Source organism: Corticium candelabrum, chromosome 10 (genome assembly GCF_963422355.1).
Source record: "Corticium candelabrum chromosome 10, ooCorCand1.1, whole genome shotgun sequence".
NCBI lineage: Eukaryota > Metazoa > Porifera > Homoscleromorpha > Homosclerophorida > Plakinidae > Corticium > Corticium candelabrum.
In genome coordinates this window covers 3,828,272-3,850,486 of record NC_085094.1, presented here as the reverse complement: position 1 = coordinate 3,850,486, position 22,215 = coordinate 3,828,272, and the positions used below count along the sequence as shown (strand labels likewise).

Sequence of the window (22,215 nt, the reverse complement as noted above, 5' to 3'; positions counted from 1 at the left end):
CTGGTCGACCGCTGAAATAAGCTGGTTTCTAATGGCCATTACTGGGTTGATTCTATCTAAATAATCATCAAGGAGGCATTGTGACTTTGTAGAGGTCACACACCTGACAAACATCCGTATATTTAAAATCTCTATCCAAGCTCTACGTTTAGAAACCAATGTATTAGAGCCATCCTAAATACAGTTCACTACTCACACCACAATAGAACACTGGCAACATAGTGTTCTCTAACAGAATGTCGAGTTACACACTATGATGGCCACTTTACAGATCTACGATAGCTACCGAATATTGTGCATCATCAATCATCACAGTAGTGTGTTTCTCTCTGCTGTTGTCAATGAACTTTGCTTGTTTCGAACAAACGAAAGCAATGTAAACACCTGAATGTAATAAGCAAACATATTCAAAATACGTCATGGTAAGTCTTGATATTGATCATACAGTAGTGACAGCAACAGATGCTCCAAGAATAGTGCCAGACAGCACATCACTCCAGTGGTGAGCATTGTCGGATATTCTTGAGAGACAGCAGAGGAATGCTAAAGTTGCAGGAATTACTTGAAGAAAGACCTTGAGTGGTGACGAAAATTTTTGAATACATGTTGCTTCCAAATACAGCTGATTAGAAACAAAAGACAAACACTTGGTACTGAGGCTGACATCGTGAACAAAGTGGCCAATTGCGGGCACCAATCAATATTGGTTTAATGAATTGCTTGCTTATCATCTTGTGTTTCTGTTTGTTTGTCTGTCTGTCTGCCATGAAAGTTATCGTAGATAGATGCATGCATAACATCACACACAAAAATGCATGCACACGCGTGCTCGCGTGCACACACACACACACACACACACACACACACACACACACACCAATGTCTGAGTTAACTAACCTGTCCATTATAGAAAAAGAACTTGAGTTATCTAAGTTGTGGCATAAACATGGCATTGAGTTCATGTCTTGAAAACGGAAATTTCTTGTTTTTACAATACAATCTGTCCATTAATTTGACAGGACAGGAAAATCTTTCATTAATAATAACTAAAGCAACCTGTCTCTCTATCTACTGGCCTCCCCAGCTTGCCTGCCTGTTTTGTCTGTCTCTTTAATAGTAATGTTCAAATCAGTTTATATAGTGTAGTAAGTCTAAATCGATGTTTAATTAAATACTTACCATAACAAAAACTCCTGCATAAACTGAAACCGAGGAGTGTCCAGATGGCCATGACAACCTGCAACGTGAAAGTGTGATTCACTGATGTCATTGATTAATATACAAGACAGCAACTGGAAAATCGGCAATCTAATGTGAAATACCGATCCCTGCAAGACATCTGTTTTATGTGTGATTAATATAGCACAACCAAACAACCACAATTAATTGAAATCAAATGGAATTTTAAATAACAATAATTGCTATTGTTGGGAAGCAAGCTGCCGCAAAAGTAGTCTGTGGCTCTCATCTTACCTTGCTTCATGAATGTCTCCGCTTTTTCCATGGCATCCTGGATGAAGAATGTAAAGAGGAAATCCTTTTTCATTAGTGCAATTGAATTTGCTATAGTCTGGTTGACAAGCATCAAGAAAATATGGTCTGAGACGACCAACCGCAACTTTGCCAGTTTCGGTGAAGAAACAAACGAGAACAAATCCCAAAATGAACCAGTAACATTGACACAAAAGATCATTCCAAGTTAATGGCACGTCTAGTCGGCGAGACAATCCGCACATGACTGGATTGCCGGATCTTTCATCGTGATGTGAGTTGCAGTTGAATAGTGTCATGATCGAACTCACTGAAAACAATATTATCTACAAAACATAAAATGAGTGGCAGCAAAGGATGTCATTGTGCCATACTATAATTAATTAAGAATATCTATATAATCTAATATATATAGTAATTCTATAGACGGACACTATTAACAGCAATGGGGTAAATCTAGTGGGTTCGTAAAAGTTTTGTGTGCACTGTTGTTACTCCTACGTGCTCAGCTCCTCCCCTTTGATGAGTAACAATGGTAATTTGTACAGTTGTTTATGTCACTGATGCAAACATCATATAAATGCGCTACTGCAAGTGGAATATAAGGCAAAACTTTTGATCGGACAGTGTGCTCTAGCAAAAGAGGTTGACCTGACATTTTAAATTTTAGGCATTCATTCTCATTTGATTTCATAATCCTTTCTTCTAATTATCAACATCAACATTTAGTTCAATTTCTTTTTTGTTGCATCATATTAACTACTGTATTTATTTGCTATCAAAATATAGACTGTTACAGTATTGCAGTATTGTCCTTCTGCACTCATGCATATTGTGGTTGGTCAGAAACACCAGTTGGTCGGTCAGAGACACCAGTTGGTCGGTCAGAGACACCAGTTGGTCGGTCAGAGACACCAGTTGGTCGGTCAGAGACACCAGTTGGTCGGTCAATGACCAATGACAGACCGTTATATTCCACTCTGCTACTGGCTGCAACTTTGTGGCCAAAGTGCATTTCTAAGATTACTTATGACCATCATGTTTGACAAGGAAAAACAGCTATATTGCCGTCTATCTTGCAGATAGTTTTATTAAATTATGTTCGAGTAGTGTCGAGCCATGTAATATTTCTGGTTGCCTATAAACGAGCAACATACTCTGGATCATGAGTATCTATTGAATTTGGACTTTTACACCGAGGCAAACAATATGATCATTACATTGGGTAAATTCATTTCAATATGATTCCCAGACTATGAGGCGTGTGTCTGTATCTTACACTGGGATTTCCAAAATGGTCAAATTCTAACAGACATCATACATATGACTATGAATAGACAATAAACAGGATGCCATTCTAAATGCAACAAGACAACAACAATTATAATACGTTGTCAGTAAGACGGGGCAACTATGAAATAGTCACAAGCCCTGATTTTTGACTTGTTACTATTAATAACAATGTGTTTAAATTAACGTAGATTTAAATTTCCTTAAACACTAAAGAAATTAATTAATTTACAAAATATCTAAATTTTAATTAAAACTAGATTAAAAGTTATGCAAGTACAGTACACACAGCCCTATTTTTACGGTCACTCACAATAACGATTCAACAAATTACTATTAAATCTTCACCTTAATTAATATTAGTAATTTATATATATATATATATATATATATATATATATATATATATATATATATATATTATACTCTAATTAATTATTTGCAAGGCTTACAATAAGAAGAGGGCAGCCAATACAAATGATCAGAAGCACAGGATCAGATACAGTGTTAGGCTTCTTTGGGTACGATATAGAGTCATCGTTGCAGAAGAAGCCACGTGTTGTTGGGTGAACAGAAGAGTTCAGCACACAGATCGCAACAAATGGAATAAGAAGTACGGCCAAGCTTACAACGACTCGGCAGCCATGTCTGCGACAAGCGCGAGCAACGTTTGCCCTACATGATGACTGAGAAGGAGATGACGCTTTCGGATGGTCGTCCATATTGGTGCGCCTCGCAGACCAGACACACGGCGCAAAGTTTGCCAACTGCCATGGCTCAAGTAGACTGCAAACCACGCCCATTTTTACTTGCAAAGCCGCGCCTATTTTCTACTCTTACTTTTCTTTCAAATTCAGTTTGTATAGACATATAAGTAAATATCATATCGATTTCAAGTTACAAATAGACTGCGAGACTGAGGTCATCTTCCACAGTTGTAATATAAGCCTCTCCTTCAATAGACTCGAGCCAGTCTCTCCCCGCCTTCGTCATTCCCCGGATTGTCAATCCTTAGGACGATTTTCAATCGTCGCTACACGGGTCTGGGAGGCCGAGGCTCGACCACACGCACCCACAAATTGTCAATAAACAACGGATCCGAGTCAAAGGCATCGTTTAGCACTCCGTAGGGGTTGATCCTTAATTAGAGCGTGCGTTGAAAGAATGCTGTCACATGTTCGGCAAGATCGCTAGCATTACGAGGTTGTGGAAGGCACAATCACGTTGGTGATCGATGGTGCTTTGGAAATTCTCCTGGATCGTGAGAGCTGACAGCGCCGACTAACTAAATTTTGGTAGCTACGTAGGCAGATACGCGAGTTTTCGGACAGCCATTGTAAGGGCACGCGAGGTGATACGGGAAGTTGGTGTTGAGTTGGCTTTGAGCGCGAACATGACTGACAGTACTTCTACCGTTACAACTGGTGACCGGAGTGGGATCGAAGTCAACACGCCTCGCACCTTCATGGACCAGCTTTCGAGTGCTATGCGCGCATGAGCGAAGAACACCAAAAAGACCCAGCAGTGATTGCAGACGAGCTCAAGCAGGAGTTTGTCAAAGCAGACAGAGATCGAGATACCGCTATACACGAGCTTACAAGACGATCTTGGCGTCCAGGTGAGTCTCCAGCTTCATTTGCACATGATATTTGCCGCCTTGCTAAACTGGCATATCCCGGATTTGGCGCGGATGAGCTCGATACCATAGCGAGGGATTGTTTTTTGAAAGGACTACCACCTACAACTTGGTGGGCCGAGTTATCACCCTTTTCTCGTTGACATGGGGCAGCAATTAGTCTTATTCCCGCGTCGCTCGCCTCCAATATTAAAGGCAAGATTAACCGGCAATTGTCCCGACAACCGGTCATGGTTGATGGGTCTAGCATCCGCTGCGAAGGCACGGTTACTTGTAGGATACGTCTTGGACCACGAGATATTTCAGCGCAATTCTACATTGTGCCGGGTATCACGGATGGCATTCTAGGACTCGATACGTTATCTCATCTGGACTTACAAATTGACACGAGAACACGACGGTTGCTCATTGATGGTCATGCCATACCCGAATGTGAATGGCTTCGTCCTCCTGAACGATCACGCTCGCAGATCCAACTGGTCAGGTTCGGGAAAGTGTATGCTACTACTGATGAATACATTGCTCCTGGCCAAGAATACACTGTTTGGGGCAAGGTTCACTGCCCAGGTCTACGTCCAGGCGAGAAATACACGGGTGTAGTGGAAGTAACAGAGCGGTTGCCGGCCTCCCACGGCCTTGTAGGATGCTGTACGCTTGCCATTGGGGGACCATCACAACACGTCCCAGTCAAGGTTTTCAACTTGTCAGAAGAAACAGTACGCATCCACAAGAACCAGAGCTTAGCAGAGTTCACAGAGGCAACCACATCTACCAACGCAACCACAGGACCGCCAGACGTTGACAAGATCACGACCGGAAATCATCTCACAGATGAACAATCAAGACGACTACAACATTTGCTTTGTAAGTATCAGACCGTGTTTGCTTACGATGGAAATGAAGGACGAACGTCTACCATTGAGCACACAATTAAGCTGACAGATGACACACCAGTGGCTTCTAGATACCGGCGCACCCCGAGCGGGTGGAGACATGAGATCGAAAGTGAAGTTCAAAGGTTACGGAATAACGGTGTTATCAGATCGTCAACGTCCTCATACGCGGCTCCAATTTGTCCCGTAAAGAAGAAGGACGGGACTATGCGCCTCTGCATTGACTATCGCCAATTAAACGCACGTACTAAGAACGATGCGTTTCCCACGGGCAACGTATTGGACGTTATCGACAACATGGCTGGCGCGCGATACTTCAGCACAATTGATCTTGCACAAGGCTATCACCAGGTACCAGTCGCTGAGGCCGACAGAGACAAAACCGCTTTCCGTACTTCATCCGGTCTCTGGGAATTTACTCGGATGCCGTTCGGGTTGAAAGGAGCGCCCGCGACCTTTTGTAGGCTGATGGCCCGTGTTCTCGGACATATGTCGCCAACGCATTTGGCGCTCTATATGGACGACATTTGTGTTATTTCTGCGACGTTCGACTCTCATCTGGAACGCCTCGAGGCCACGTTCAAAAATCTTTTGGCCCACGGTCTCCGCATCAAAGCACATAAATGCAGTTTCGCTGTGGCGGAAGTCATCTTCTGTGGACACAAACTTAGCGCCGAGGGGATACAACCATCCAGCACTAAACTGGACGCCATCAGCTGGTTGCCCGTTCCATCCACACCTACCGAAGTCAAAACTATTCTCGGGGCGACAGGATGGTACAGAAAGTTTATTAGGAACTACGCCACGACAGCTACCCCTCTCACAAAACTAACACAGGCGGGAGTAGCATTCAATTGGACGCACGAGTGCCAAACAGCGTTCGAAACATTAAAACTACAATTGATGAAGTCACCGTTGCTAAGTCACATTCGTCCGGTCGGCACTCTCATTCTGACAACGGATGCCTCTACCGTTGGTCTGGGTGCAGAACTCGCTCAGGAGACACACGAAGGGACACATCCTGTCGCATTTTCTAGCAGAGCTATGACTAAAACGGAACGGAATTACTCGACATACGACCGCGAATTACTCGCTATAGTTTCAGCTATTCTGCACTTTCGCCACCACCTGCTCGGCAGGCGGTTTGTGCTACGGACTGACCACAGACCATTGCAATATTTTCCCGTCACCCGAGACCTTGGGGTAGACGCGCCCGATGGCTTGCGGAACTACAGCTGTATGATTTCAGCATCCAGTACGTTGAAGGTACCCAGAATTGCGTCGTAGATGCTTTGAGCCGTTTGGGCTTTGCAAAGGAACCCACTGACACAATTGCCAACGTCACAAGTCACGACAAGTCATCACAATTTTTGGAAGGCGACATTCGGACTGCCCAAACAGCAGACTCTGATATCGCGGTAGTCATCAGACTTCTCCAGTCTCGTCGTCTTCCGTCAGCCGACGCATCCCCTAGTGTGAAAAGTTTTCTGCGACATGATCTTTATCTTGAAGAAGACATCGTTTGGCGCAAGGCGCACGACTCGAGACAGTTAGTCGTACCACTCTCGCTTGTACCACGAGTCTTACAAGTGGCGCACGATGACCCTACGGCAGGACACCAGGGAGCCAACAAAACCCTCGACAGGCTACTCGCACGTTTTTGGCGGCCTACAGTGCGCCAGGATGTTGCTGCATATACCCAGTCGTGCCACCGTTGCGGAGAACGCAACCATCCGACTGCTGCAGCTAAAGCTCCGCTTTGCCAACGTCCTCGCCCTTCTCGTCCGTTCGATATCGTGGAGACAGATATTAAAGGGCCATTGCCACTGTCTCCAGACGGATACCGCTACCTTCTAGTCTTCCAAGATGCTTTCAGCAAGTATGCGGAAATGACACCTATTGCAACCGCGTCGGCCCACACCGTTAGCAACCAATTGAGAGAGTGGATCGGACGCTACGGCATCCCGCGTACCATCCATTCCGACCAAGGTGCTTGCTATACGAGCACGACGTTTAACGAATTGTGTGCTAAGTATGGGATCCGGCACACTGTCTCTTCAGCCTACCACCCGCAAGCTAATGGCTCAGTTGAGCGGTTGAACCGTTCTATAGGAACAACTCTGGCAAAAGTCGTTCACCACTCTCAAACCGACTGGCCAGATCGACTACCAGACGTGCAGTTGGCATACAACTCTGCCAAGCATGACACGATTAATGCGTCTCCGTTTCGCATCATTTTTAAACAGGGAGCCCGCACAATGACAGATTCCTTGGCGGACCATCTCCAATCCACACCGCAAGCAGATATACAGCAATCACAAGAACGAAACGGTTTCTCTTCACATCCCCAACCGACAGATACATTACAGTGCACACAAGAACTATATGACCGCGTCGCAGACCATCTTAATATCGCCACCTTTAATCAACAAACGCGGTACAACCAGAGCACACACCACACGCCATACGGCCCTGGCGACCACGTATGGCTCTACCAGCCACGTGTCCCTCGCGGCAAGGCACGTACACTAACGCCTGTTCTATGTGTAGTGTGGAGCATCATTCAACGATACAGGAGGAAACCCCTAATTGATGTCGATACTGATACTAGAGGATCTCTAGCTGCGTGTTGTTGCATTCTTAGCTAAGTGGAGACTCTGTAGAAAGGTTACGATACAGTACAAACGTAATTCACCCGATCATGCAGTACGTTGCTTGTGTAAAGTTAGTTGGTATTGAATTGGCGACTAGTCTGTCGGTACAGTACGACATACGTAAATGTAGTTTTAGTAGTTGGACGCGGTACCGTCGAGGGGAGGGACGTGTCAGCAGTACGGTACACGTACGTTTCCTTGGCCCTCCTGCCATGAGCACTGCGTGCGTGTCCACCTTTACTATTTGGTCTCGTTATTCACTTGTAGTCAGTGTGGGTTCTGTTCCCACGGCACAGGAGAGACACAGCATGAGGCTGTAGAGGTTCTATTTGCGCTATCGGGTAGTGTTCTATGTGATGTACAAAATCTAGACATGAAGTGCAACTTGCAGTTGGGCCAATCGTACTCCTACATCTACAGTAACGACGCGACCATGCACTTCCAGTTATTATACATTAGTAACTGTCTGAAGCGGCGTACGTACAGGTGCAGAAACACGGTACAGGAAACGTGCTGATGTGATTAGCAGAAACCGCGCCTAGTTTAATTGAATCAGCGTATCAGCACGTGTTGGAATGCACCCCTACGCCGTCCAATGGACTCCCTACCGCGTACACTGCTACTCGTTCTTTCAATTTTCTTTTTCTGATGTACTCAAATTATTTGAGAAAACGGATGAGCGTCCAATTTCTGTTAGTTCAAATCAGGCCATCAGTTCATATATACATCTACGTCCGCTTTCTCGTCGGCAAAGCAATTTCTAATATACTGCACCTAAAAATTTGAAATAATAAAATTTTAAATTTTGATTTTTCAAAAAATTAAAATTTGAAAATTCAATGCAAATTTTTAAAAATTGGTAACTTTAAATTAAAAATTTAAAATTTCAATACAAAAAATTAGAAATTGAATTTCAAAAATTCAAAATTTAAAAATTTTAAATTTAAAATTTGAAATGGCCGAAAGACCCACTGACCACTAGATTTGTTGAGTTGTAGATTTAGCTAGATTGTTGTTATATGTGGTAATAGATAAATTAATTCATATTCCATGCATATGTACTGTGCTCATCAGCAATGGCTGCTCGCACCTGAGATTGATTATGTACTTTTGGGGGGAGAGGGAGATTTCCTTCTCGTTAGAGCGGCAATTGCAAGAGATCATTCTAGTGCGGAAGTCGTCGAGAACTACTCCGGCCCTTCCAATCAGCAGCACGCGTTGGAATGAAAAACGAACCCCTACTGCGTTGAGCCGTGACTAGGGCACACGTTCCACCAGACTCCTTGCTGCGTACACTTCACACGAGGCTGTTTCATTTTTCGTTCTTGCTGCGTTCATTTTTCGTTCTTGTTGCGTTCATTTTTCGTTCTTGCCGCGTTCAATTCTTTTGACATTCAACTCAACCAAATATAATCAAAAATAGAAAATTGAAAATAGAAAAATGAAAATTCAAAAATTAAAAATCAAATATGAAAAATAAAAATTTGCTCGGCGATTTAATGTTTTCCAGCAAAATAATTGAAACCCTTTGACAAAAAATTGAAAATTGAAATGGCCGGAAGGGTCACGGACCCTCTTAGTGCACGTTAGCACATTATTGCTAATATAACACATCGCTTACTTATACTACATCAGTCTTTTTACCTGCAATTGCCGTGTTAGTCTCGCGTAGCCGGGTCTGAGACTATTGCCGTGTGTACCACAGTAATGTCTCGCTTCATCTCGCCAATCTTTCAACGTCGCTTCTCCGTTTCCGCTCACTAGCAACTGGCACGAGAGCGTCTCGTTCGCACATCTCGTCAATAAGGCTGAAAGAGAAGCAACTGTCTATTCAGTGGAACGACGACAGCGCAATGGAGTTGCCGTACATTTTTCTGCGCGACAATTGTCAAGAACCGAAGTCGTTCGATCGCGTGACGATGGAGCGTCTCTTCAATCCTGCCTACACGTTCGATTTGAATATTCAGGCAACCGACGCTGAAGTGAACGAGGACGGCAGTCAACTCACTATTCGGTGGCCGGATGGACATCGCAGCAGATTCGCGTCTTCGTGGCTCCTAGCATACGGAACGGGAAACACGCTCGCGTCCGCACGATTGCCTGTAGAGACAGTCTACTGGGGAAGGGATTATTACAAGAAGATGCCTCGATTTGATTTCGAGCAATTACTGAATGACGACCGATGTCTGCTGGAGTTATTGCTTAGACTCGAGTCTCACGGCCTGGTGTTGGTAGAAAATGTTGGAACTCAATCTGGTCAAACAAAAAGGCTTTGTGAACGCATTTATTATGTCAAACCATCAGTCTATGGGTACTTTATTATTATTTTTATTATTATTATTATTATTATTATTATTATTATTATTATTAAACGTGAATTGTGCAAATTTCTGTTGTTTTTCTACGTATCTTGAATGTCTTCACTATAGGATGGACACTCTGACAGTGAAAAGTAAACCGAATGCAGACACTAGTGCTTACACAGGTGCGGAGTTCCCTTACATACTGATTATGCATTTTGTAATCATACAAGTGAAGTAAGTTATTAGCTAGAACTCGTTGACTATGTATACCTATATCTAATTTATGGGCGTCAAGATTCAGTTTCTTCACTTTACTGAGCAACTATCCGGTCCCACTGCTGGTGGATCGTTGTTTTGCGACGGATTCCATGTTGCTGAAATACTGAGGAAGAAGAATGCTGCCGCATTTGATATGCTCTCGCAATATCCAATACAGTTTGTGGATGCTGGTTCGGATTATCTTGGTGATAGTGAAACAGAAGCGTGGCATAGCATAATTAGGTAATTCTTTTTGTGTATACGGGTGCTTTTTGTTGACATATTTGTTGACAATAATGCTTACTAATAATTACCGTTGTGTGTGTGTGTATGTGTGTGTGTGTGTGTGTATGTGTGTGTGTGTGTGAGTACGCGCTTGCGCATTTGCCATTAATTAAATTATTTTTGTTGTTGGAAACTGTTTAGTGTGTCTCCCAGTAAGAAAGTTACTGGAATACACTACAGCAATTATATTCGAGGACCTCACTTCTCTGCTCTTCTAATGGATAAACTTTACGAGTGGTATGCAGCATATTATGAATTTTCTCATCTATTGAAATCCCCGGATTATGTGATGGAGTTCAAAGTACAATCCGGACAGATGACAGTGGCAAATAACTGTCGTCTACTACATGGCAGAAATGCATTCGAATTGCAAGGTGATGAGTCCAGATCTATTGAAGTTTGCTTCACAGATTGGGATGCAATTCGTTCGAAGGCCCGAGTTCTCATGAAGAAGTTCGCTCCGTCATAACAGTAGGTGTAACCTAGAATTCCTTGACAGCAATTAACTGCCTTAAAGTAGCTTTATCAGTGTGAGAGGACCTAAGCTGCATGCCTAGCAAAAGTAAGATGCCATTTACTCTATTAGTTAATTATTGTATGCCACTATATTATTATCGTTAGCTATGTATGTTTCTTGTCTGCGCTCTAGATCAGAGTGGCAATGGACTCATGCACCCACTGACTGTGCCAGCTGGAACCATGCCTGGAAATGCACGAGTCTCACGGCGTGAAATTCGTGCATTTCCATGTAGTAGGTATTACCAGTGGCGTCCTAGACGATATTTGGGGGCGGACCTTCGAGAGTATGCGCAATCTCGACTCATCTTTCGCCGAAATCGCTGTACACAAATTCCACGAACCGTAGATCATCTTGCCATTGACTAGGCTTTTGTAAGTAAGTTCACTACTTACCGTTTGTGCATCTTGTGAGAGACTTTGCCCACGTATAGACGCGTACGAAGCCATTTCTTAAGTAAGGCTTCTCAAGGGTAAGAATGAGACTGCTGTTCAAGCTGAAGTCACCTGTTTCACAGTCTGAACAGAAACACGTGAAGTGGAAAGACAGGCTACTCATCTAGCGATGGAAGTTTATCAGGTGAAGATTTGCGGTGAGGGAACCCATTCGGGGTGCCAAATGTGACGCACTGTGTGGCAGAATAGGGCTACTTGTTTCACCCATCTAGCGTTCTGGAACTGTGGAACTGTGAAACTGTGTATCTTTTCGAACTAGAGTCACAAGATTTGTCTAGCCTATTCAACCCTTCATGGAAAGGGTAAGCTCTTGAACTTACATCACTTGATGTACCTTGACCTGATTCTTTGTTTGCTATACAGAGTAATAGTCGTGGCTGCTGGTTCAATCCAAATTCACATTGTATCAGGCACATTTCTCGACACAAAAACCTGTGTGAAACTTGATTTTATCATTTGACAGTGTGTTGAGTCATTGCTTGCAACTCAGACTTTGCAGATGCAAGGTCTTACTCGAGAACTCTAATCTTGTTTTCAAGTTTCACTATTTCATTTGCTTGCTGTTCTATTATCTGACGTAAACCATCAACTTCAGTCTCAGTGACATTCTTGACAATCAACATCTTTACTTCCATCGATCATTAGACTATCTAAACATATCTTGATCAACTGCGCCTGCGGATGAGGTAGAACAGCCTCTGCTTTCTGATTTAGACATCACAGCTATGAAATAGCCAGTGCGTGTGTGTTGTGTTACTTTAGACATAACTGTTGCTGGGACTTGTAGGCTGACAGTGATAGTAAACAGACTGTAATATGTTAATGTACGTGTACTGTACTCTAATTCGCGTCAGTACCTATCGAGTGCAAGTTATCACATTAACATCTTTGACTTGGCCAATCACATATATACAGAAGCAAGCTAGACTGCTCAGAAACAACGCGGAACGTCCTTCATGTCTGGTTACCCCAAATGGATTCTCAGGTAGCATGACTTCACTTGCTAAAACTAATCCATCACTAGACAATGAGTAGTCTGTGCTTCCACTCCATGCGTATCTGTTCAGAATGTGAATTATGCGGCTTCAGCTTGAACAACAGTCTCTTACCCTTGAGAAGCCGTACTCAAGAATGGCTTCCTACGCGTCTCTACGCAGGCAAAGTCTTTCACAAGATGCACGAAATGGTAAGTAGTGAACTTACTTACAAAGCCTAGTCAACGGCAAGATGATCCACGGTCCAAAAGCAGACCCGGAAACGTGGACTTTGTGTACAGCGAGATCAGCGAAAGGTGCGTGTTACCCTTGAGATTGCGCATGTTGTCGAAGCTCCGCCCCAAATATCGTCTATTAGCCCTATCATTTGTAAGCGCGTCGTCATAACTGTACATACGTGTGACGACCAAAGCTGTATATAGTATACACACAGCCCTTTTTCCAGGCACTGATCCTACTGCATAAGTCAATTATAACCCAATATAATGGACGTGCCAATAAAAGAGTAGGCGTGTCTCGTAGCATCGTGAAGTAAACACCCCATTTCTAGAGGTAACGTTACACTCCTGGTAGTACAAATGTACTGGGAGAGAGTTTTTGATTTTGCTGAAATTTATAATTCGAATGGTGGCGAAAGAGTAGTCCTAATCTCCTCTAGACAAATTATTAGCTGCTAGAGAAAAGAAAGGGAGTGGGAGTTCCTAAGTTTGGTCTCTACTGGGACATGTTTAGAGAAATGTCAATACAGATAAATAAAAATATGGTTTCACCAAGCGCAAATTCATCGCCTACTGTACTTAGCTATACATGGAACAACCACGTAGCCTATCTTTCAAAAGTACCCGGATAATGCCAAAGCGCAATACATCAGCGAAAACGATCGGTTGTCTTGACTTTATAGCTGTTATCGAATGTGAATGCTCACGCTGGGTTACTTGCATTGCCATGGCAAGATTTCACGACAAGGACCCCTTTAGGTGTTCGACGTTCTCTTCCCAACGTAGGAACGTTCAGCTACAGGTACAATGGAGTCAATTTGCTTGTACAACGTTGTACAACTTGTCAGAGTGCTTGTACAATGTTTACTGACTGGAATACACGAAACAATGAGTATGTATATGCATCTGGCAAAGCTCAAAAGCCTAAGTCCTGCCTACTACCATCAGCCCTGCCTGCTGTGTTATAAGAGCTGACTCGAGTCGACGAAACTCGTATTTCATGCAACCGATAGACACCCTCACAAGCAACGGTTTGGTGCTGCTTTTACAAAGTGAAAAGAAAAACATCATTGCAATGCAATAGCATGAGGGAAACAAATTGCCCTAGCGGTGGAGCTAAATGCACAGGAGGTTCAAAAGTTGGCCCCGACCAGCAAGGCGCAAATCCATCTAGACAAGAATTGTGTTGCCTGTACCCTAAACGACAATAAATCGCCTCCAAAACAATCAACGCACACCTGAAGGCTTGAACATTCATACAAAATCGCCCGTACTTAGCAGTGAATGTACTTAACGCACACCGTGCATTTCAAGATCGGCCATTTCCGCCCGTTTCATCATCCTCTCCTGTGCAAAAGAAATCAATCATGAGACCAATGCAAACTGCTGTTAGCAATCGACTAGGATACACTGCATCCTATGCTGATAGAAACAGGGCAGCTGGTGATCTCGTTTCCTAGGGCGAAGTTCACGAAGTGAGGTGCCATGGCGGTGACAGCATCAAAGTGCGTCCACTTCCGTTCCTCTCCTACGAAAACTTGTCCTCTGTTGCTTCCTACCTATAGTTGAATTTATGCTCCAAACCTTCTTTTCACTACATGTTACGACAATGGAGAAGAAAACGCTCTGGTGACTACACAGGTTGGCAATAAAGTAGTTGACGCATCTGTGATATCTCGTGGTTCGCTATTGAAAGATCTACTACCAGGACTAAAAACCCTGGATGAACAGCACCCGGATACTACACCCCTTTCCACTACCTTTAGCTAAACTACGCAACACAACAATAATTCTGTCAATTAAAGCCACAAGTTTAAGCTGTCCGGTTCCTTCCGAATCCTTGTCGATCATCTCGGTGCTACCGATTCTGGCGTTGACTTTGGCTCAGGTAACAGTCAGGTGGCATCGGTGCCCGGATCACTGGCTCCTCTGGTGTAACTAAAGAATCCTCTAGTGTTAGGTCGAAAGGACCACCAGCAACCTCAGGGTCTGCTGCCTTCTGAAAACTGTCCATCATCTCAGGTAATCCTTCACCACAACTCAGTCCTTCTCTAACTGGAGGTGTCACCTCTTCCTCCTTCACCTGAAACAGATGCGAGACATTACTGTACGTGTTGCAGTTCTCTTCGTGTGTGGTCCTGGAGCGGGAAGCCTATGCACGGGCAGTATTGCCGTCTCACTGAGCAACCGCCTGTGGACATGAAAGAGACCTACGGATGGCTAAAGGCAGCGAATCTTCCTGCTGCAACTGAGGGACTGGTTGTTGCTGCTCAAGACCAAGCTCTTCGGACTCGGTCCTATGAGCGCAAGATTCTACATCGTGATGTCAGTCCTACTTGCTGCATGTGCAGTGTAGGCCTAGAAATGGTCGACCACATTGTGGCAGGCTTTAGTGCTTTGGCACCGATCAATCTGTGCACATGCATGCATTTGATTACAGACTTTGTTTTACAGACTTTAATTGTTTTCACTGCATGTCTATGCTATACTGTATGTGTATAATTTCACATGATAATTATACATTCGTGTACTAGGCCGGGTTGTAAAGTAACGGTTGCATTTGTAGTTCTTGATCGTTAACTATCACTATGTATTATAAGTTGGCTTGGCTGTGGACGGATGACTACAAAATGACAATTTACTAGAATGTCAAAATTGTGTTTGCATTAATTTGCTTATGTTGTCGTAAATCAGTCACTGATATTGTTCTGTAGGCTTGGCCTGTTGAAAGTAAAAAGTAAGCCAGATGCAACTACTATTTCATACACAGGTACTGACTTGCCATTGCACACTGATTATACGTTTTGTGATTATCCAAATGGGGTATGTTCTTAGATTTGTTACTACTGTATTTGTGTGTATTAAACTTACTGATTTCTGTGTGTTACTAAGATTCAGTTTTTTCACTTCATTGAGCAACTACCGGATCCAACTGAAGCTGTATCTCGGTTTTGTGATGGATTCAATGTTGCGGAAGCTCTGAGGAAAAGAAATCGCGCAGCGTTTGATATGCTTTCACAATATCCAATACAGTTTGTGGATTGTGGTACAGACTGTCTTGGTGATTATGACACAGAATCATGGCACAACATGATTAAGTAAATTTACTAAAATTTGTATTGTGAAATTGTTGTTACTGTGTGTGTGTGTGTGTGTGTGTGTGTGTGTGTGTGTGTGTGTGTGTGTGTGTGTGTGTGTGTGTGTGTGTGTGTGTGTGTGGTGTGTGTGTGTGTGTGTGCGTGTGTGTGTGTGTGTGTGTGTGTGTGTGTGTGTGTGTGTGTGTGTGTGTGTGTGTGTGTGTGTGAGTGAGTCAGAGAGAGAGCACTGCATTATTGCTTACACTTATAGAGTGTCTCCAAGTGGTGAAATCACTGCAATATCATACAGCAGTCATACTCGAGGTCCTCACTTCTCAGCTCTCCTAATGGACAAACTTTATGAGTGGTATGCAGCTTATTATGAATTCTCTCATCTGTTGAACTCACCTGATTATGTGATTGAGTTCAACCAGAACCTGGACAAATGACTGTGGCAAACAATGATCGTGTACTTCATGGCAGAAGTGCATACAAGATGCAAGACAATCAGCAAAGGTATCTTGAGTCTTGCTATACAGATTGGGATGAGGTTCGTTCTAAGACTCGAGTTCTAATGAAGAAGTTGTCATCTAATCTGTCGTGACAATTATGCAGCGTATGTGTGCAACTGTTTGCAATATGAGAATAGTGTGTGTAAAGGAGTGGAATCGAAACACTGTTACAATCCATGCCAAAAAGTGTTTCAAGGCTCGCTGCGACAATAGAATCAAATACTAATTTTAGTGCAAATTGGCATTGGCCAATTTTAGCATTTCGCGTAATATAGCGAGCAATAGGTCTAGCTAGTTAAATAACCTGAGCACAAAGTGGAGAATGTATACGGAGTGCATAGAATCAGGTAGCGGAGCTGCTGGAGATTCCATTCTCCGGTCAATCAGGTTGTCGATCTTACACATACTTCAAAAAATAGTTGTCTTTTTACTCTGCCATTGCCGCGGATAGCATAGCAAACGTCTTAATTAATTAATTGATGGGCATGCGCACTTTACGTGTCCATGACTTCTCACCACTGTTTAGATAATACTGAAATGATGATGTGTATTATCAAAAAGGTAAAAACGCCGTCGTCACCATTACATACTATTCTAAGATCAAGCAGATTGTCTAGTAACCTACAGTTCTGCTTGAACGGGAGTGAAACGCTCAAAATGTTTGGGGCTAGAGCCTCCCTCAGTTTCCCTCAGCCTCCCTCAGCCTTCCTCATCCCCCCTGACGCTAGGCCGGTCACGCACTCCATGTGCATGATGAGCTCTACTCTTTCTAGTGGATCGATTGGGTCTAGTCATGCATGTACGTGTACGTACAATGCGTCCTGTGCTGATCGAGGTCCTCTAGAACATTCTTCTAATAATGTGTCCAGATTGTGTATATCCCTTCCATGTATAATAAAATAGGAGCAAAATAGAGAGATAGTCTTTGTTTAGTTGCTTTTCGTAGTCACGTACATCGGTATAAAATGTATAAAACGAAAGGCTGTTAATGTATTTTCTTAATAGACAAATTTAACTTGATCGTCATTTTTTTAATTATACATGCAAGGGATCTTAGTATCTTCACGGCATCATGGTAACTTTTTGCTGATCGAGATCACATATCTACATGTGTAAAGAGCAACAGTGTACAGTACTTTGAAGGATTGTATACTGTAGGCATACCATACACACTCAGATATCTAGATCATGATCAATTGCAATAATTATCGCTATATATAAGTAAGCTAGGCTAGTTGTTTGACAACTACAAAACTGTTAATTAAAGGTCAAAGAACAGCAACTGTCACAGTATTAGACTTCTTCAATACGCGATCTGGATACATCATTAGAACGTTCTGGCTAGAAGACTTCAATCAGCACACAAGATGCATTGTACGTACACACACATGACTAGACAATCGATCCACTAAAAAGAATAGAGCTCATCATGCACACCGGGCGGGTGACCGTCGGGAGGTAGCCCCAAACATTTGGGCGTGTCACACCGGTTTAAGCAGAACTATAGGTTACTAAACAATCCGCTTGATGTTAGAGTAGTATGTAATGTTTCATGACGACGACGTTTTTACATCTTTGATAATACACATCATCATTTCAGTATCATCTAAACAGTGTCGAGCAAGTCATGGACAAGTAAAGTGCGCATGCCCATCACTTTTAATTAAGACTATTTTTTGCTACGCTATCCGGCAATGGCAGAGTCAAAGAAGACCGCATCAAATAGGTAGAAGCATGCATATATCTTAATCAACTGTTTTTCAAGTGTAAGGTCGAAAACCCGATTGACGTGAGAATGGAGTCTCCAGCGGCTCTGCTACATATATATGATTTGCATGCACTCCGTACTTTCTCCACTTTGTGCTCAGGTTATTCTAGCTAACTAGCTAGACCTATTGCTCGCTACATTACGCGAAAATTGGCCAACGCCGGTTTGCACTGAATTAGTATTAGATATTCGAAGCAAGCAAGACCATCGCTATGATTAATGTAGACACTAGCATCTATTTTGCATGCATAATAGCAGACATTTTGAGCATACTAAAACAAATTGCAAGCAATTAAACTTTCTGTATGTTTTCCAGCGTTCACAGTAATGAGTAAATACAGTTATACATATTGCTTTTGAGAGTCGTGTGGCTTACTGGGCATTGATGTATAGCTGGTTCACGTAGCAACAATAATATTTGTAATAGAGGCGCGCGTCTCCGCAGCTGATGGACGACTTTGAGGGTCAGATGACCAGCAGGCTCTAGCCACACCTGCCCACGTTTTGGCTCTATGTTGGGTAAGGATAGCATCAGGGACACTGGCAAGCAATGCTGGTATCTCTTCACCAGTAAACGCGTCATTGTCTGGACGAACTTCTACTTTCTTAGAGAATTCTTCAGCCGAGAATTTTATGATCTGATCGTCTGAATAAGCTCTTTTCCCATTCCATATTTCCCACATGATGATTCCAAAACTGAACAGATCCACTGACCACGTGTAGGGCTTGCCACTTCTTATCTCAGGTGCCATGTACGCATTAGTTGCACACACAGTACCATTCAATTGGTCTGTGTGCTTGGCCAGACCTATATATGCAAGCTTTACTTCTCTTCGGGCAGTCATCTATAATTAGTAAGCAACAATAGAATGGCATTACTGATTGTTCCACTGCTATAGCGCTGTTAGTTGCTTACCAGAATATTTTCTGGCTTCAGATCTCGATGAATGACATTATTTCCATGCAAATAGTCTAGGCCATTGACTATATTTAGTGCAAGATCTCGAGCAATTGAGAATCCTGTTACTGTATGCGCGGGCTCTCGTTCGACATCTGTAATGACGTTTGTCAGACTTCCGCCGTCACACCATTCATAAAGCAATCCAAGTTTCAGTGGGTTTGGTAAGACGTGTACTGTTCCATAAAATTTCAAAATGTTTGGGTGACTGCACTTGCTGCAAAACAATACAAAGCAAAACAAATTAAAATTCATAAGCATTGCTGATTCAGATTATATTTATTAATACCGAGAATTGGTCAGTTCTCTCTTGATATCAAGAGCTTTTTCTGGCGTAATGTGATCATCGCTCAATTTCAGTGCAGCTTTTTTCATTTTAGGAAGGGTGACTTTGTAAATTGTACCAAAACTGCATGTACCTATTGGTTCACTAGTTTGATCCCATGTGAGGTCGCTGTAGGTATAACGGTGAGGATAGAATTGTAGGGCAAACTTCGACAGCTTACCGCTTTGCTCTTGGCATCTGCACAGCAACTCTTGGTATTTTGGAACATGAACTTCATCTTGCTGTTCAAGTGCCCTCAATCGCTGGCGAGTTGTTGCTATTTGCTCAGGAATGTCATTTCTGACAAATTTTACAGAATAACAGGAATGTTCTAGCACATTCAAAACTAGGTTATGCAGATTTTTTACACCGGACTCTGTTTGACATTGGGTCAGGAAGTCATCAAATGCTTTTGCTACTGCTTCTTTGAAAGACCTTTCCTTAATCTTCTTCAATGTTGCAACTACAGGAGTGGCGATGACTCCAATAAGAAGAGCAAGTGGAACAGCTGCAACTAACAATGGCGTGGCCGCGACAACTGCAGCTATTTTTAATTTCTTAGCAGATCGGACGACGACATCATCACGATCATCAACATCATCGTCATCATCATCTTCGTTGACATCGTCATCACTAGTAACTGAGATTTCTTTTTCTGATGTGTTTCCACCAGTGACATCTAAGTTCAGAATGTTCAATGTTTTTTGTGCTTTCTGGGCGTCTTCAACAAACTTGCTGTTTACCCACTCACGAAGATTCTTGTAGCCTCCAAAATTCGCTATTTCGTCGGTAATTCGATCTTGCAAAAACTCACTCACCTTTCGACCATCAAACAATTGTTGTTGTTCGTCTTGTAACGCTGACCTTCTCCATTTCAGGACATTATTACGTACATTTTCTGACTTCAAATGATTGATAAGATCAACCGTTGTAAACTTGCGAGTCTTTTGTAGCAAATTGTTTGTTATTTCATGCAAGTGTCCATTTTCTAGTGACGACTCAACAGCTTCTAGTTTTTCCCACCATTGCCTTAGTCGTATCTTCCTTTCGTCTACTGGCAATCTCAGCTGCCTGATTGTTGTTTCCAATGCATGCTCTGCATAGCTCATTAGGTCGCATGGTTTTCTGTTAAAATGTAACAACCAGAAATAAAAGTATGCTCTAAACTGCGTTGGTTAACATACGTACAGTAGCAATCGTTTAAGGTTGTTTTCAAGAGCTATTGGAAGCATTCTTTTGATTGATTCACAAAGAGTAGACAAATCTGGAGAATGTTTGCCAAACGTTTGCAACAGCAGCGCTCGCTTTGAGTTCATAACCAGAAGTTGTTCTCGTTGAAATCCTGGCCAACGAGTCTTGATCTCTCTAGCTGCAAGATCTAAGTACTTCTGTCTGTCTTCTTCCAAACGAATTTGGTCACAAAACATGTCCCACTTGTTTAGGACAAATATTGCAGATTGAGATGAGAAACCTAACTCTCCAACACTTTTTACATACGCTTTCAGTAAACCACCAACCTATTCACAGAAATGACTATGTATAAAATAAAAGAGACGAAGGACATTGATGCAATGTGAGCAGAAGCTTGCTCACAGTCATAGAGACAAATAGAAAGACAGACAGACAGACAGACACCTATTGTCAACCGTTTGACTCTTAGTCGTAGTTAGTGACTTTTTAGGTCCAATTTGTCTTACAACTTGCTGATTGTTAGTATATTGTGGACTGTAATGTCTTGTATAAGAAATATATAATGAGTCAATGACAGATAGACAGACAGACAGACAGACAGACAGACAGACAGACAGACAGACAGACAGACAGACAGATGAAGCAGGAAGACCTAATGCTGCGGAATTTTTAGAGTTTTGGAGGAAAAGATTCTCTGTACAATTACAGAAGTGTAATGTTCAAGTTATATCAAAGAAACTTAGCATGTTGTGCGGTGGGTCTGAGAGGCCTGACTCTCTCAGCACCCAATTTTTTCCTCATTAGTCTTAGTTATATATAAGTGTTTTAGTTTGCTGTAATGTTAGCTTTCAATGAACGTTAGTCTAGCTGCATTACTGTAGTTCTTTGCAGAATTGTATCATAGCTTGATGTAATAAAAGACAGACAGACGGACAGACAGACAGACAGACAGACAGGCAGGCAGGCAGGCAGGCAGGCAGGCAGGCAGGCAGGCAGGCAGGCAGGCAGGCAGGCAGGCAGGCAGGCAGGCAGGCAGACAGACAGACTGATTGACAGACAGACAGACAGACATACGGGAATGCATGCATGTACAGAAAGTTAGGTCCGCCGCCAAGCAAGCTGCATGGTATACTATCGTGTTCCTGAGTCAGGTGGACAGCGTTGCACGCTGTAATCATGACTAAAATAATTATATTCTAGTATTGTAGTGGATACGGGAATTTGGTTCGATTCAGGAAACTATCGTAGTTGTGAAGCGAGGAACTAAGAACAAGTTACAGTCACTGCATTGGCGACGAGATGACGGAGCCATGGACCCACCTCGACGGCAACACCAACAACGGCTACAGTAGCGTTCGGTCGCCTGGATCCCTTCGAGGAGACAACCGA

The 22,215-nt window shown here is 42.9% G+C and overlaps 3 protein-coding genes and 1 long non-coding RNA gene across 4 annotated transcripts; 2 read left to right on the top strand and 2 right to left on the bottom strand.

Annotated features, from left to right (window-relative positions):
* Nucleotides 1–100: 100 nt before the first annotated feature.
* Nucleotides 101–3,521, bottom strand: LOC134185633 (phospholipid phosphatase 1-like). The gene is made up of 5 exons (XM_062653467.1): nt 3,234–3,521; nt 1,474–1,817; nt 1,180–1,237; nt 446–622; nt 101–384 (listed from the first exon to the last, which is right to left on the bottom strand). The coding sequence occupies exons 1-5, from the start codon at nt 3,501–3,503 to the stop codon at nt 310–312; spliced, it is 924 nt and encodes a 307-aa protein (XP_062509451.1). The 5' UTR covers nt 3,504–3,521; the 3' UTR covers nt 101–309.
* A 6,851-nt stretch (nt 3,522–10,372) lies between these two features.
* Nucleotides 10,373–11,446, top strand: LOC134186125 (uncharacterized). Its single transcript, XR_009970904.1, has 3 exons — nt 10,373–10,501; nt 10,563–10,768; nt 10,952–11,446. It is a non-coding gene; the product is annotated as an uncharacterized LOC134186125 (long non-coding RNA).
* A 3,034-nt stretch (nt 11,447–14,480) lies between these two features.
* On the top strand, nt 14,481–16,521 carry LOC134185249 (gamma-butyrobetaine dioxygenase-like). Its single transcript, XM_062653030.1, has 4 exons — nt 14,481–14,500; nt 15,710–15,818; nt 15,888–16,093; nt 16,344–16,521. Exons 1-4 carry the CDS (start codon nt 14,481–14,483, stop codon nt 16,519–16,521), a joined length of 513 nt encoding a protein of 170 aa, XP_062509014.1.
* Nucleotides 16,522–18,518: 1,997 nt separating this feature from the next.
* LOC134185720 (uncharacterized) lies at nt 18,519–21,148 on the bottom strand. The gene is made up of 4 exons (XM_062653584.1): nt 20,824–21,148; nt 19,600–20,760; nt 19,269–19,527; nt 18,519–19,197 (listed from the first exon to the last, which is right to left on the bottom strand). The coding sequence occupies exons 1-4, from the start codon at nt 21,060–21,062 to the stop codon at nt 18,751–18,753; spliced, it is 2,106 nt and encodes a 701-aa protein (XP_062509568.1). The 5' UTR covers nt 21,063–21,148; the 3' UTR covers nt 18,519–18,750.
* Nucleotides 21,149–22,215: the final 1,067 nt, after the last annotated feature.